General features: G+C 40.2%; 1 protein-coding gene across 8 annotated transcripts in view; it reads right to left on the bottom strand.

Annotated features, from left to right (window-relative positions):
• Sh3d19 (SH3 domain containing 19) overlaps nt 1–12901 on the bottom strand; it is a 175524-nt gene that overhangs the window by 51212 nt on the left and 111411 nt on the right. For 7 of the 8 annotated variants that reach the window (XM_047566142.1, XM_047566141.1, XM_047566140.1 and 4 more), the window contains exon 3: nt 3182–3222. In XM_047566142.1, the coding sequence (XP_047422098.1) occupies nt 3182–3222 (41 nt within the window). Of the gene's footprint in view, nt 1–3181; nt 3223–10662; nt 10734–12901 lie in introns of those variants that run through there. The other variant, XM_047566143.1, reaches the window with a different exon arrangement.

Raw genomic sequence — 12901 nt, forward strand, 5'->3', positions numbered from 1 at the left:
CTTATAATGCATGTGAGACAGTTCTTCACTTGTGGTGCATAATCAATATCAGTTCAATCTGAATTTCAAGGAATAATCCTGAATTCACCCCGAACCTTTCGCTTAAAAAGCTAATGACAGGAAGCATATGAAATCCTAAACATCAATTAAAACAAAAAGCTAGCAAAAATATTGAGGGCTCACAAGAAGGAACACGAAGAGATGGACCACGTGGCTTTATGGGAACCAGAACCATTTAAGGAATACTTATTTTAAAATGTGATACTCTGTCTCCCTGGCAGGGTTAGAGGACTGAGTCTAGGGTAGTACGGTACACATTTTAATGAACTGGCTAAGATAAAAATTACTTATCACTTTTTCTTAAAGAATAGTTAAAAAGGGAAAAAGGAAAGGGGGGTGGCACAATTATCCCTTGCTCTTTGTTTAGGAGGATTTGTTTGGCCTTCCTGCCCAACATTGGGAATAAATACAAACAGGACTTTCTTCAGTGTTTACAAAGTGACTGACATGTAAGACTCAAAAGACAGCTAGGTGACAGTTATCCCACTCCAGAGGACTAAAATCAGCATACTACAGTGACATGACCACATCAATGTTTATAGCAGCTCAACTCACAATATCCAAGTTATGGAACCAACTTAGGTGCTCTTCAACAGATGAATGGACAAAGAAAATGTCACACACACACACACAATATGGAATATTACTCAGCCATAAAGAAGAATGAAATTATGGCATTGGCTGGTAAATGGATAAAACTGGGGACTATCATGCTAAGTGAAATAAGCCAGTCCCCAAAAACCAAAGGCCAAATCTTCTCTCTGATAAGTGGATGCCGACTCATTTTGGGGTGGGGAGGGGACAGACAGAATTTAACTGGATTAGACAAAGGAGAATGAAGGGAAGGGAGAGGGATGGGAATAGGAAAGGCAGTAGAACGAATGGGACATCACTTTCCTATGTTCATAGATGAATACATGACCAGTGAAACTCCACATCATGTACAACCACGAGAATGGGAAGTTAAACTCCATGTACACAGGATATGTCAAAATACACTCTACTGTCATATATATCTAAAAAGAACAAGTTAAAAAAACAACAACAACAAAAAAGACAACTGGGTTAGTTAGAAAACAAACCCCACCCAAGATGGAAAGCAAGAGTCTTCCCTTGGCTCACCTCCTCCCGTCTCCTCTGCTGTCTTACAGCTTCCTCTTCTCTCCTGCTCCAGCAGGACCTCCCCACTCCAGGCTGCCTGGAGCCCTCAATGTCTGCAAGCTTCCTCACCCTCAACATCCCTCTCCAAGGCCCCTCCCTCTCCTCTGCCACCCCGACCTCGTAAGAGAGCAGCCTGCCGCCATGTCCCAGCACCCACGTATCACCCACTGTCCTGATGAAGCGTGGCTTCCACCTGCAGTGTCCTATGAAACTGCTCTCAAAGGTCCCACTTACCTCCTAGCGTCACACACGATGACCTAGACTCATCCTGGTCACCCACTCCTTTCAAAATCTTCTACTCCGACTTCTAACACAACCATCTCCTGGTTTTCCTAATATTCTGACCGTCCTTTTTTAGCCTCTGGCCCATTTCTCCTGAGCTTCTCCTCAAGCCTTGCTGGGCCCAGAGGACTCAGGAGAAGCAAGATCCATTCGGGAGGACCTATGGGAAGTCAAGGGCAGAGGACCATCCCTGACAAAGTCCTGGAGTGCACGGAGAGGTAAGATAAGAAGTCGGGAGGGACAGCAGGAGCTGGCAGCCAGGACCTGTGGAAGGAGGGCCCTCAACAGAAGGACTTGGTGTTCTGGCCATGGGTCTTTTGCCTTACGGTCTCTTGAAGACACAGTGTGACCTCAGACATCACCAGATTCTGCCCCTTGTCATCTTCTCTATCCTGTATACTTTCTCCCTCAATGGTTAGTCACCTCCAGGAATTTGCCTGTAATTTCACTACCTCAAATTGTACCACCAGCCACGAAATCCTGGCCAAATTTGAGACCCTAATACCCTATTTAAATTCTCTGCCTGCCCCCTAGTCCACCCCAAGTGTGCTAAGACATGTAAAACCATCATGAAGTTTTCATCTGAATGTCCCAATCCTCTTCATCATACGTGGTGGCATGCCAACACAGAAATAAAAGGGGTGGAGAACATGGACTATTTTTCTGTATTGCCATCTTATAAAATTTTCACTGGAATGGTTCAAATGCATGTTCTTCATGACCTGTGAACATCTTCACTTCAAACTAAATATCAAAAACTCTGTTTCCAGGCATGGTGGCACATGCCTGTAATCCCAGCAACTCAAGAGGCTGAGGCAGGAGGATTGCAAGTTTGAAGCCTGACTCAGCAACTTAGCAAGACCCTGTCTCAAAATCAAAAATTAAAAGGGCTAGAGATGTAGCTCAATGGTAGAGTGTTCCTGGGTTCAATCTCCAGCACCAAAAAAACAAAAATAAATAAATAAAGGTGTGTGGGGGTGGTGGCTGGGAATAGAATACCCTGGGCTCAATCTCTAGTATCACAAAAAACTTCAAAAATTGTGTGTCTAAAGCAGGTCCTCAGCATGGAAACCGCAGCTCAAATCAATGAAAACACCTAAAATTCCATCTTCATTCTCTTCTATAATTGGTAATCCATGTTCTATTCAGAAAAGGGGCTTTAACAGAGCACTTTATTTAAAAAAGTCTTATAGTCCTGTACCAAGAGCAAGAGGTAAAGCTCACATCAGTGTGTCCTTGCAGCGGGAACTCTACCCACAGCCCTTCTGACATGTAAGTCTGGGCCCAGCTTCACATTTATACAGCATCAAAATGGTACCGCAGAGACCACCAGTGAAAGCAACTGAATCAAAAGGACAGGGCTTAATATTTTTTAAGCCCATCAGATGTCTTAACTATGGCAAATGGTTACATAAAATTATATCAGATCACAGACACAACGACACAGCTACACTTTAAACAGCTTCATTCTGTAAGAGAATGGTGCTGTTCTGAAGAAATGGCTTATCAATAAAGCTGAAAACTACCTGTTTGAACTGGTTTATTATTTCTTGGGAGAAACTACTCTTGTTGGGTGCTTTGTAGATTCATCAAACACAATCACTTGCAGGAAATTTGTATCATCATTTAAAATTATAACAGAGGGAAACACAGAGCAGAAAAAAGCAAACAAACTTACATCTCTTGATTACGGCTCGAATGGATGACAAGGGTCCTTGGCTAGAAAATAAAAGAAAGAAAACATGTTACACAGTCGTCTTTCTTTAAAGAGTTATTCAGAAGGCCGGGTCATTCTGGGACTTGACATGGTGCCAATCAACAAGTTAGATACAGCAGATACGGGCCTATCATCTTCAGAAATCAAAAACTAAAGAGAAATTTTAAATTGCCCTTGGTATTTAAGCTGTTGTATAGGAAATGAGGGGCCTGATGAAGTACATCTTCTGTGTAAATAAATAAAAATAAAGTTTTGCCTTAAACTTGCTTCCACGGACACCTAGGTACCACTGCACCTGGCAGTGAAGCTCCGGACGGCACCGGAAGTCAGGTATGGCATGGTGCTCCAAAGAGCTTTCCTGCTCACTGCTCTCTGTGTCAGGCACTGAAATTCTGTCTTCTCACATCAGATCTAAAACATCATTATCTATCTAGTCAACCTGACCTAAGGACCAAAACCATTTCTTCTTTCTTTTTAAATTGTATTTATTTTTTATTTGTTGTACATGACAGTAGAATGCATTTATACATTTTGAAAACTGATTTCCCATCTGATTATACATATTGCAGGATCACATCGGTCATGCAGTCATACATGTACATGAGGCAATAATGTCTGTTTCACTCTACTATCATTCCTTCCCCATACCCCTTTCCCTCCCTTAACTCCACTCTACCTAATTTAAAGTAACTCTATTCTTCCTTATCCCCACCTGCCTTATTGTGAATTAGCTTCTGCATATCAGAGAAAACATTCAGCCTTTGGTTTTTTGGGTTTGGCTTATTTCACTTAGCATCATATTCTCTAACTCCATCCATTTACCAGCAAATGCCAGAATTTGATTCTTTAAAGCTGAGTAATGTTCCATTGTATGTATATACCACATTTTCTTTATCCATTCATCTGTTGAAGGGCATCTAGGTTGGTTCCATAGTTTAGTTATTGTGAACTGAGCTGCTATAAACATTGATGTGGCTGTGTCACTGTAGTATGTTGATTTTAAGTCCTTTGGGTATAAATGGAGGAGTGGGATAACAGTTTCTTAAGATTAGAATTTAAACATCACCACCTAACAATAAAAGGATCTTCTGTTTGCCCCGCATTCTGCTCAATAGCTGGGTGGTTCTGGCTCTGCCTGTGTGTGCCCTGGGACAGCTCAGGAAACTCAGCTGAGCCTCTGCCCACCCGTTGGTCAAGGCCCTCAAGCCACAAAGGTTTAGGCTACTAGTTTAAAAGGGGGATTTTTTTGTTTTTGTTTTGTGTTGTTGTTACTGTCGTGTCTTCATTCAAACCAGAAGGACTAACTGCTTTTAGAACCATTTATGAAAGTTTAGTGTATGGTAAGGTGTAAGGGGTGGAGGTTTCTTGTTTATAAAATTCTTCGCTCTTCAGAAAGTTTTAAAAAAATTTATACTTATATTAAAATTCATGCCCTTTTAAAATTTATGCTTGTGGTAATCTGTTTCTCACATAGATAAAACTTTAGGAAGACAAAATAACATACCGGTTCATTTTCAAGGAGGAACATTCAAGAATATACTAGCTATGGTTTGAACATCTCTCCCAAAAGCATGTTTTGGACACTTAATCCCCAATCAAACAGAACTGGAGGAAGGGCCTAAGGAGAGGCAGTTAGGCCACGAGGGGACTGCTCTCGAGAGCAAACTGACGCTGTCATCACAACGGAGGCAAGCTGGGCGCGTGCTCACGCGCTCTCTTGATCTCATTTTCTGCCAATAAACAAGCCCTCACCAGATGCCAGTCTTTGCTCACTTTTGGACTTCCCAGTCTCCAGAACAAGCTGATAACCTTCTCTTCATTATAAAATTACTCAGTCTTTGATATTCTGTTACAGCAGCACAAAACAGATTAAATACTATTCTGCAAGAAAGGGGAAAAAAATAAAAGCTCCAGGAGGCCTCTCACACCAGGAAGCAGGACTATCATATGAAGACACAACTGCTTTCAGCAATGCTGATTTTTAAAAAGAGGCTTTCTATAAAACCTCTTTTAAAAAGAACCAAAATAAGGTAATATAGAGGAAGTAACAGGGCTAACAAGCGAGCAGGTTGAAAGAGCAGACTTTCTGGTGCAACAGCAGAGAGAATCTGTGTGTTGACCTTGCGTCTGAGCTGGGAGCCTTCGGGCAGGGAGGGCTGCTCTGGAACCCACTAGCCCACACTCATTCCCGGTGCCTCCACTTGCTAGCTGGTGGCTGGGTGCAAATCACTCAGCTTCTCTAAGGCCTCTCATTTCCTCATGCATAGAAGCAGGGAAAACTTAACACTCCCTGGTGGGGCTGTTGTAAAGAATAGGGCGAACCTGCTAAGGCATTTTATAAAGGGCCTGGAACAAAGTGTATTCAATAAATCTGAGTTGCTATTATCATTATTCATGGTTGTTCAAAATCTCTAGGGCTATCTAAAACATTTGACAACACACAGTCCTTGACAGGCTCCTATTTTGGGGTCTACTGTGGTTCAGACAGCAGCCCTAACAATTTAGCTTATGTTTCGAAAAGAAAAAATTTTGAGGGGGGAGATTTAGTTTACTCCCCTACAATGATTTAAAATCTTTCCTCCATTCGGAACTTATCATCAGCTTCTGTCCTGGTTCTTGCAGTTCCTCCAGATCTTCTGCCTTCTGCTCTTTAAATGCAGCTGCCCTAATATCAGGTCCCCTAGTTCTTGGTGGGGCAGATAAAACCCTCCTGAGGTGTGACCATCAAAGACCCTTCCAAAAGAAGGGTGAAGGGTCAGGGGAACAGGCTTCCAGATCCCAGGGGACCAAAAGTTGGGGTCAAGGCAGACCCATCTCAGATCTGACCCTGACGATATATCTTCCCCAGGCCCCCTGGTTGGGGAAGGCTGAGCTGTTCATTCTCCACCAGTGCATTTACATATTGTTTTAGTTGTTTTACCCTATAATAACTGCTAGATTAAAGCAATGTATTATATAATGGAAAGAAAAAAGTCTTAGCAATTTATATTTGCCATAGAGACAAATATGGAGGGATCTGCCATTTTAATAGTGTCTAAGTTAATATTACCACCTATGTATTTACAGGGCCAGATGTGATCAACTGTGAAGAATGGAAAAATGTAAGTGTAGTTAATTGAAATGAGAGAAAACAAAATACCTCATAGTTGTAATATTCTGATAAGCTCCATGCTTTAAGAGAATAAAGATGCATAAAGAAAATAATTTAGATCCAATTGGCGGAGAATTGCTGGGGCTCGAACCCAGGGACTTGCACACTCTAAGCACATGCTCTACCACTGAGCACACCTCCAGCCCATGGAATCTCTTGTGCTAAAGTTAAAAACTACAGCAAAACTACATAGAATTTTTCATTAATTTTCTGAACACTTTAGGGAAATGTTACATTAGTTCTGAGTTCACTCACCTTTTCCTCAATATTGACAGTCCAATTATGTTCATTAAGATCAATAAGAGTTTGAGTTTCATCAGGTGCTATTAATCAATCTACCTACCTAACTTTGTAGTAATTAAAATTAACCCAGGAGTGCTTTACCACTGAGCTACATCTTCAGCCCTTTTTATTTTTCCTTATTTTGAGACAGGGTCTCACTAAATTGCTGAGGTTGGTCCCAAAGTTGGGATCCTCCTGCCTCAGTCTCCCGAGTAGCTGTGATTATAGATACGTGTCACCCAGTTCAACGGGAACTTTTCTACTTCATCTTTTTCAAGGACAAGAAAATCATATAAGCAACTAATATTTACATATTTCATTACAGGACAAATAAAGCTAATAACTATTGAAATGAGTAACATTAACATAACACACATTTTTAAATCCTCAAAATGAATTCTACCAACAGTTTTATCTGTAAACATGGAGGGTGGGGAGAGAAAAGCCCAGTGGAGGTGTGATGTGTCCCCTGGAGCCCAAGACTGTAGTGGGAGGGGTACAGAACCTGCAACCAGCTAGAACCCTATTTTTCTACTATGTGACCCGGTCAGTCCACTTACTTGCTAGAATTGTCCCTTTAGCTGTGATGTGAGAATATTATGCCTACCTTCTGGCTGGTTGCTAAGACTCAAAAAAAAAGAAAAAAAGAAGCAAATATATTCATAGCACTGAACACATGTAAGTTGCAAAAACTGTCAGTTATATTTCTTACTCTGGCTTCCTATATACAAATTTCTGTAGTTTATAATATATGAAGCTGAAATTTTTATAACTATCCTGCCAACACCAGTTGGGTGGACCTAGAGTTATCATAACCCTACCTTACACATGTAAATAGTCTGCATTTCAGCTGTGATTATTATTATTTACCACTTATAACCATTCTGAGTTTCACATTCATGCTTCTCATGAAGCCAAAGCAAAGACAAAGCTAAGAGAACAAAGCAAAACTACGAGTTTTTGTGATGTGTTTTTCCCCCACTGGAAACAGATCTCTGTTCTTTCAGGTCGCCCTTCCCCGGACACTTTACACTAATAGACACCATGCTCAGGGACTCCCTGAACCTGCAGAAGTCTGAATTTCATATTTCTTTAAGTCTATTAAAAAACAGATTCCATAAAAAGGTTCAAAGATTGTGGAAGAGGCTTTCATCTGTGTTATTTATAACTACAGTTCACTTCAAATTGGAATACACTGCCCTGTCCTTTCCAGCTCTTTAAGATTCTTTTCCACACATGTGTGTCTCGACTCCCTAATTAGACCACAAGCTTCTCAGGGAGAAATAATGTCTTCTCTTCATTTTTAACGTGTGACTCTGTGGAACTGAATCACTGAAATAGTGTGGACTCAAACCCTATTCACGGAGAAAGAAACATAATTTAAATAGTACTAGAGATTCCACCTATAATCCATCTAAGAAGCAAGTCCTCGGGAAGAATTTGGCTGCTGGCTTTGTCCCATTGGTCTCAATTCCCAGTTACTTCTTGTATGCACATCTTGCCAAAAGTGTCTGGGTCTGAGGTTTAAAAATAGGTGTTTTTCATATCAAGTGTCACCTTGATGAGCATCTGGTGCACACTAGAGAACTCTCTACTAATAGATGGAAAACTGGCAAGGTCGACCTTATTAAGAGATGGTATTTAGACTCCATCATGACACTTAATTTGGTAACAGACACAGTATCTTAAATGTCAGTTAATAGTTTCAAGGGTAATTCTGCCTACTTAGTTTTTCGGTGTATATGATTGTTTGGAGCGTGCTTTTCATAAGCTAAGGCTTTGATAGTTCCCAATTAATAAGCAATACAAACTGTTCATTGATGTGCTGCTAATTTCAAACTATTGTAATATAGAATAACCAAAAGTGACATTAATTTGATAGAACATGTCCGAATAGGTCATGTTCTGTGACGTGGAGCAGGTACAACTTGGTTTGAGAAAGATATGTCACATATGTCAACTCAGCACCTAAGAACAGGGGCACTTATTACAACATGTGTGCACATCTAACCTCTTCACACGTGAACATGAGAAATGCTGAGGACTGTGGGTCTGAGGTATAAAGTGTCATAAACATTTATTCGATAAACCAAGGGATTAAATAACCAAAAAGAATCTTCTCTGGGGTTAACACCTTTCCTCTATAATCAACCTAAAATAATCTATGCAGACTTTAACAAGATGCAGGTGCAGTGGTACCTGTAATCCCGGCAGCTGGGTCAGGGGTCTGGGATCTGAGGCACGAGGATTGCAAGTTCAAGGCCAGTCTCAGAAACTTAGCAAAGCCCTAAGCAACTTAGTCTCTGTCTTAAAATAAAAACTAAAAAGGACTGAGGTTGTAGTTCAGTGGTAAAATGACTCCAGGTTCAATCCTCAGTATCAATTAAAAAAAAAAAAAAAAAAAAAAAAAGAGAGAAAGAAAACCTAAAAAGAGGGCTGGGAATTAGCTCAGTGGTAGAGTTCAGCATGCCTGAGGCCCTGGGTTTGATCCCCGAGGCCAACCACAGAACAAAACAAAACAAACAAGAAATAAAAGAAACCTAAAAAGACAAAAGGGCTATAATCAAATCCTATCCTTTGTAGTCATATAGTAATAGAAGGGATTAAGCTTTAAAGGGCTGGGGATGTAGCTCAGTGGTAGAGCACTTGCTGACTATGCGTGTGGCCCTTGAGTTCAAATCCCTAGTATTAAAAAAAAAAAAAGAAGAAAGAAAATAGGAAAAAATAATTACATTTTATAATTAGGATTTATTTATTGGTAAAAGGCATTAAAAGAAGAGCACAGTAAGGTTTTTTTGTTTTGCTTTGTTTTGTTTTTGATACCAGGGGTTGAACACAAGGGTGCTTAACCATTAAGCCATATCCCCAGATCCCTATTTTAAAATTTTGAAACAGGGTCTCACTGAGTTGCTTAGGGTCTCGCTAAGTAGCTGAGGCCGGCCTTGAACTTGCGATCCTCCTGCCTCAGGCTCCCGCACCACTGGGATTACAGGTGGGCACCACCACACCTGGCTCAAGGAGAGCAAAATTTTAAAGAGATGTCTATCATATGCTAGGAAAACACAAGGGATAGAATTAGAAAGTATACGGCAGTGTCAGTTTGGGGCATCCACAACCCATAGAGATCAATTTTCAAAATTTCTGTATTATTAGTTGATGAATTTGGTATTTCTGACTAAAAGACAATTTTGTACCTAAAACTGTTAAGAGTATACTTTAATTTTTAACCAAGAAATTTCTGCCCATGCTACTCCAGGCATTATGCCAGGCAGGAGAGAAACAAGACCAACCAGGACATGGATGCTGACCACAGGTAGCCCAGAGTCCAGCAAGAAGCCCACAGGCAAGAGAAGGTCTTATAATTTGGATTTCTATGTTTCTAAAAAATTCGAATTTTTCATGTATGTTTTTAAAGCCTTGGAGCAGAAGTGTTTTTCCACATCATTTTCTCTACTAAATTATAATCCCCTTTTCAGGCCACACATATGCTGGGATGATGCTGCATATAAATCATAAGTTAAAAAATATTATAACAAGTCTTTGAAAATTAAGGCAAGTTTGAAAGTCCTCTTGACATGCTCATAACCCGTGTCATTAAATACTTCAGGTCCTATGTAAAGAACAAATTTCTCACAACAACTGACTCATCCAGTTACACCCTGTTTAACAATGACTTTGAGACGTGAAGAGAAGTTCTTTACTAAGGGGAAAAAAAGAACAGAAAATTCAGGAACACAAGTTCCCTAAAACCTGTCATTCTGATTTCAAAACCTATACGCAATGGGGTGATAGCTCTCTGAACACTTTCTTGTGGACGTCAGGGAAAACCTAGCATAAACCCTACGACAGACGTGAGACTGGCAAGGGACACGGCCTGGCAAGCGAAATTAGGCCACAGGAAGCTTGGTGGAATTTCAAAGAACAGTCACTTGGTCATACTCAACGAGGATAAATGAAAGGCAGATGTTTCCTACTTCACGGTCCATCTTTATATAGTCTTAACACCTACATATAAGAAACAGCAAGCTGAAGCCCTCTGTCCATGGATAAATATACTCAAGTTTCTAGCCAGGCGTGGTGGCGCCCGCCTGTCATCCCAGAGGCTGGAGGGGGTGGGGCTGAGGCAGCAGGAGCACCAGTTCAAAGCCAGCCTCAGCAACTTGGCGAGACCCTGTCGGAAAAATAAAAAATAAAAAGGGCTGGGGATGTGGCTCAGTGGTTGAGTGCCCCTGGATTTAATCCCTGGTACAAAACAAACAAACAAACAACAACAAAACACACCAACTCAAGCTTCTAATAATATACTAGCTCACCACCTACCTAGAAAGATCTGCTTTATAGTTTTGTTTTTTAATGAATAGACCAAAGAATACAATATGCTGGTTCTCATCAGATCATATAATCTATTTCTCTAATCTCTTTGTCCTGATATCCAAAAGGACAGCAGATGGCTGAGGGCAGGAGGTGGCAAATACTACCACCTACATTTGCTACCACACACTCAGAGTGTACCTGGCAATACTTTTTATGACAGACTTATGGAACATAGTTGTTAATTCTAATATTTCTAGCTACAGCTTTTAGTTATTCCTTTACTTCTCTGATGCATGGACAAATCTCTCATTTTAAAATAAACTGAGAGGGGCTGGTGTTGTGGCTCAGTGATAGAGCGCTTGCCTAGCACGTGTGAGGCACTGGGTTTGAGCCTCAGCACCACATAAAGATAAATAAACAAAGGTACTTTATCCATCTACAATTAAAAATATCCTAAAAAATACTAAGATAAGTTGAGATTAATTTGGTGTCTTTGGAGAGACATTGAAAAATCAAAGGAAGGTATGTGTTGATCTGTATCTGATTAACACATTATTTGACTTTTAGGGCACAGAAAATATAGATAAGGAAAAGGTAGGAAGGATGGAGGGAGAAGAGAGGAACAGACTCCATACACAACTACTAAGTTTAGAGGGAAAAGGCTGGGGTAATGGCTGGGTGGTGGAGCACTTGCCTAGTATGTGTGAGGCACTGGGTTTGATCTCAGCCACATAAAAAATAAAGAAATAAAATAAAGAGAGTGTGTCCACCTATAACTAAAAAAAAAAAAAAAAAAAAAAAACGTTTAGAGGAAAAGCAGAAGGTCTGATTCTTTAATGGGGTTGCAATTAGTGTGGACCAATATACCTTGGTCTTCATTTTGGCATCATTTAGTTTTTTCCCCCCCAGTACCAAGGATTAATCTCAGGGGCACTCAATCACTTTGCTACTTCCCCAGTCCTTTTTACTTCTGAGACAGGGACTTGCTAAATTGCTTGGGCTGGCCTTGAACTTGAGATCCTCCTGCCTTAGCCTCCCAAACCACTGGGATTACAGGAGTATGAAACTGCACCCAGCTTGACATAACTTCTAGCTCATTTTGAATCACTCATTATTGAAATCTAGGAGACAGAGCTGCACAGCATAGGTGTCTGCTGTCTAATGACATGTAGGAAAAGCAAATCAGTAACAAATCTTAAACTCTGGGGTTGTGGCTCAGTGGTAGAGCACTCACCTAGCACTTGGGAGGTACTGGGTTTGATTCTCAGCACCACATAAAAAAACAAATAAAATAAAGGTATTGTGTTCATCTACAACTAAAAACAAAACAAAAATAAATCAAAAACAAATCTCAAACATTTCAGAAGCAGCTGATACTTGGAACTGGACTAGCAACAAAATATGTTGAGGGGTGCGTGCAGGCATGTGTCCATGAGGGAAGATCCCTTAACTCCAACATGTGATATTTTTAAAATGAGACCAAATTCATCCAAATTAACCAGTGCAATATTCTTCTACCCAAAAAACAAAAACAAAACAAAACAAAACAAAAACTCTTACTACTACTACTAAAAAGCTTAGGAAAAGGTTGAGTGGAGGGCAGTAGAGAAAGAAAAGGGTTAGAAACACGATTGCATGTTTCTGTTTTTAAGGGATTGAAATAAAACTGCCACGAGGGATGAGAGTTTGCCAATTTTTTTTTTTTTAGTGCAAAAACAAATACATATTTTAAGCATCTGAAACTGATCAAAATATTAATTAATTCATACTTCCAAAAACTTAGGAAGAAACTAGGTCAGTTGGAAATCCAGACTTTCTATGAAAGAGGCAGATACTTTAACAAGTTAAATTAATGTTATTATCAATAAAAATGCACAAATTATCATAAGACACTACAAGATTTTCCCACACCAAATAACTTTTTAAAGCAACAT

This window comes from Sciurus carolinensis, chromosome 10 (assembly GCF_902686445.1).
Source record: "Sciurus carolinensis chromosome 10, mSciCar1.2, whole genome shotgun sequence".
Classification (NCBI taxonomy): domain Eukaryota; kingdom Metazoa; phylum Chordata; class Mammalia; order Rodentia; family Sciuridae; genus Sciurus; species Sciurus carolinensis.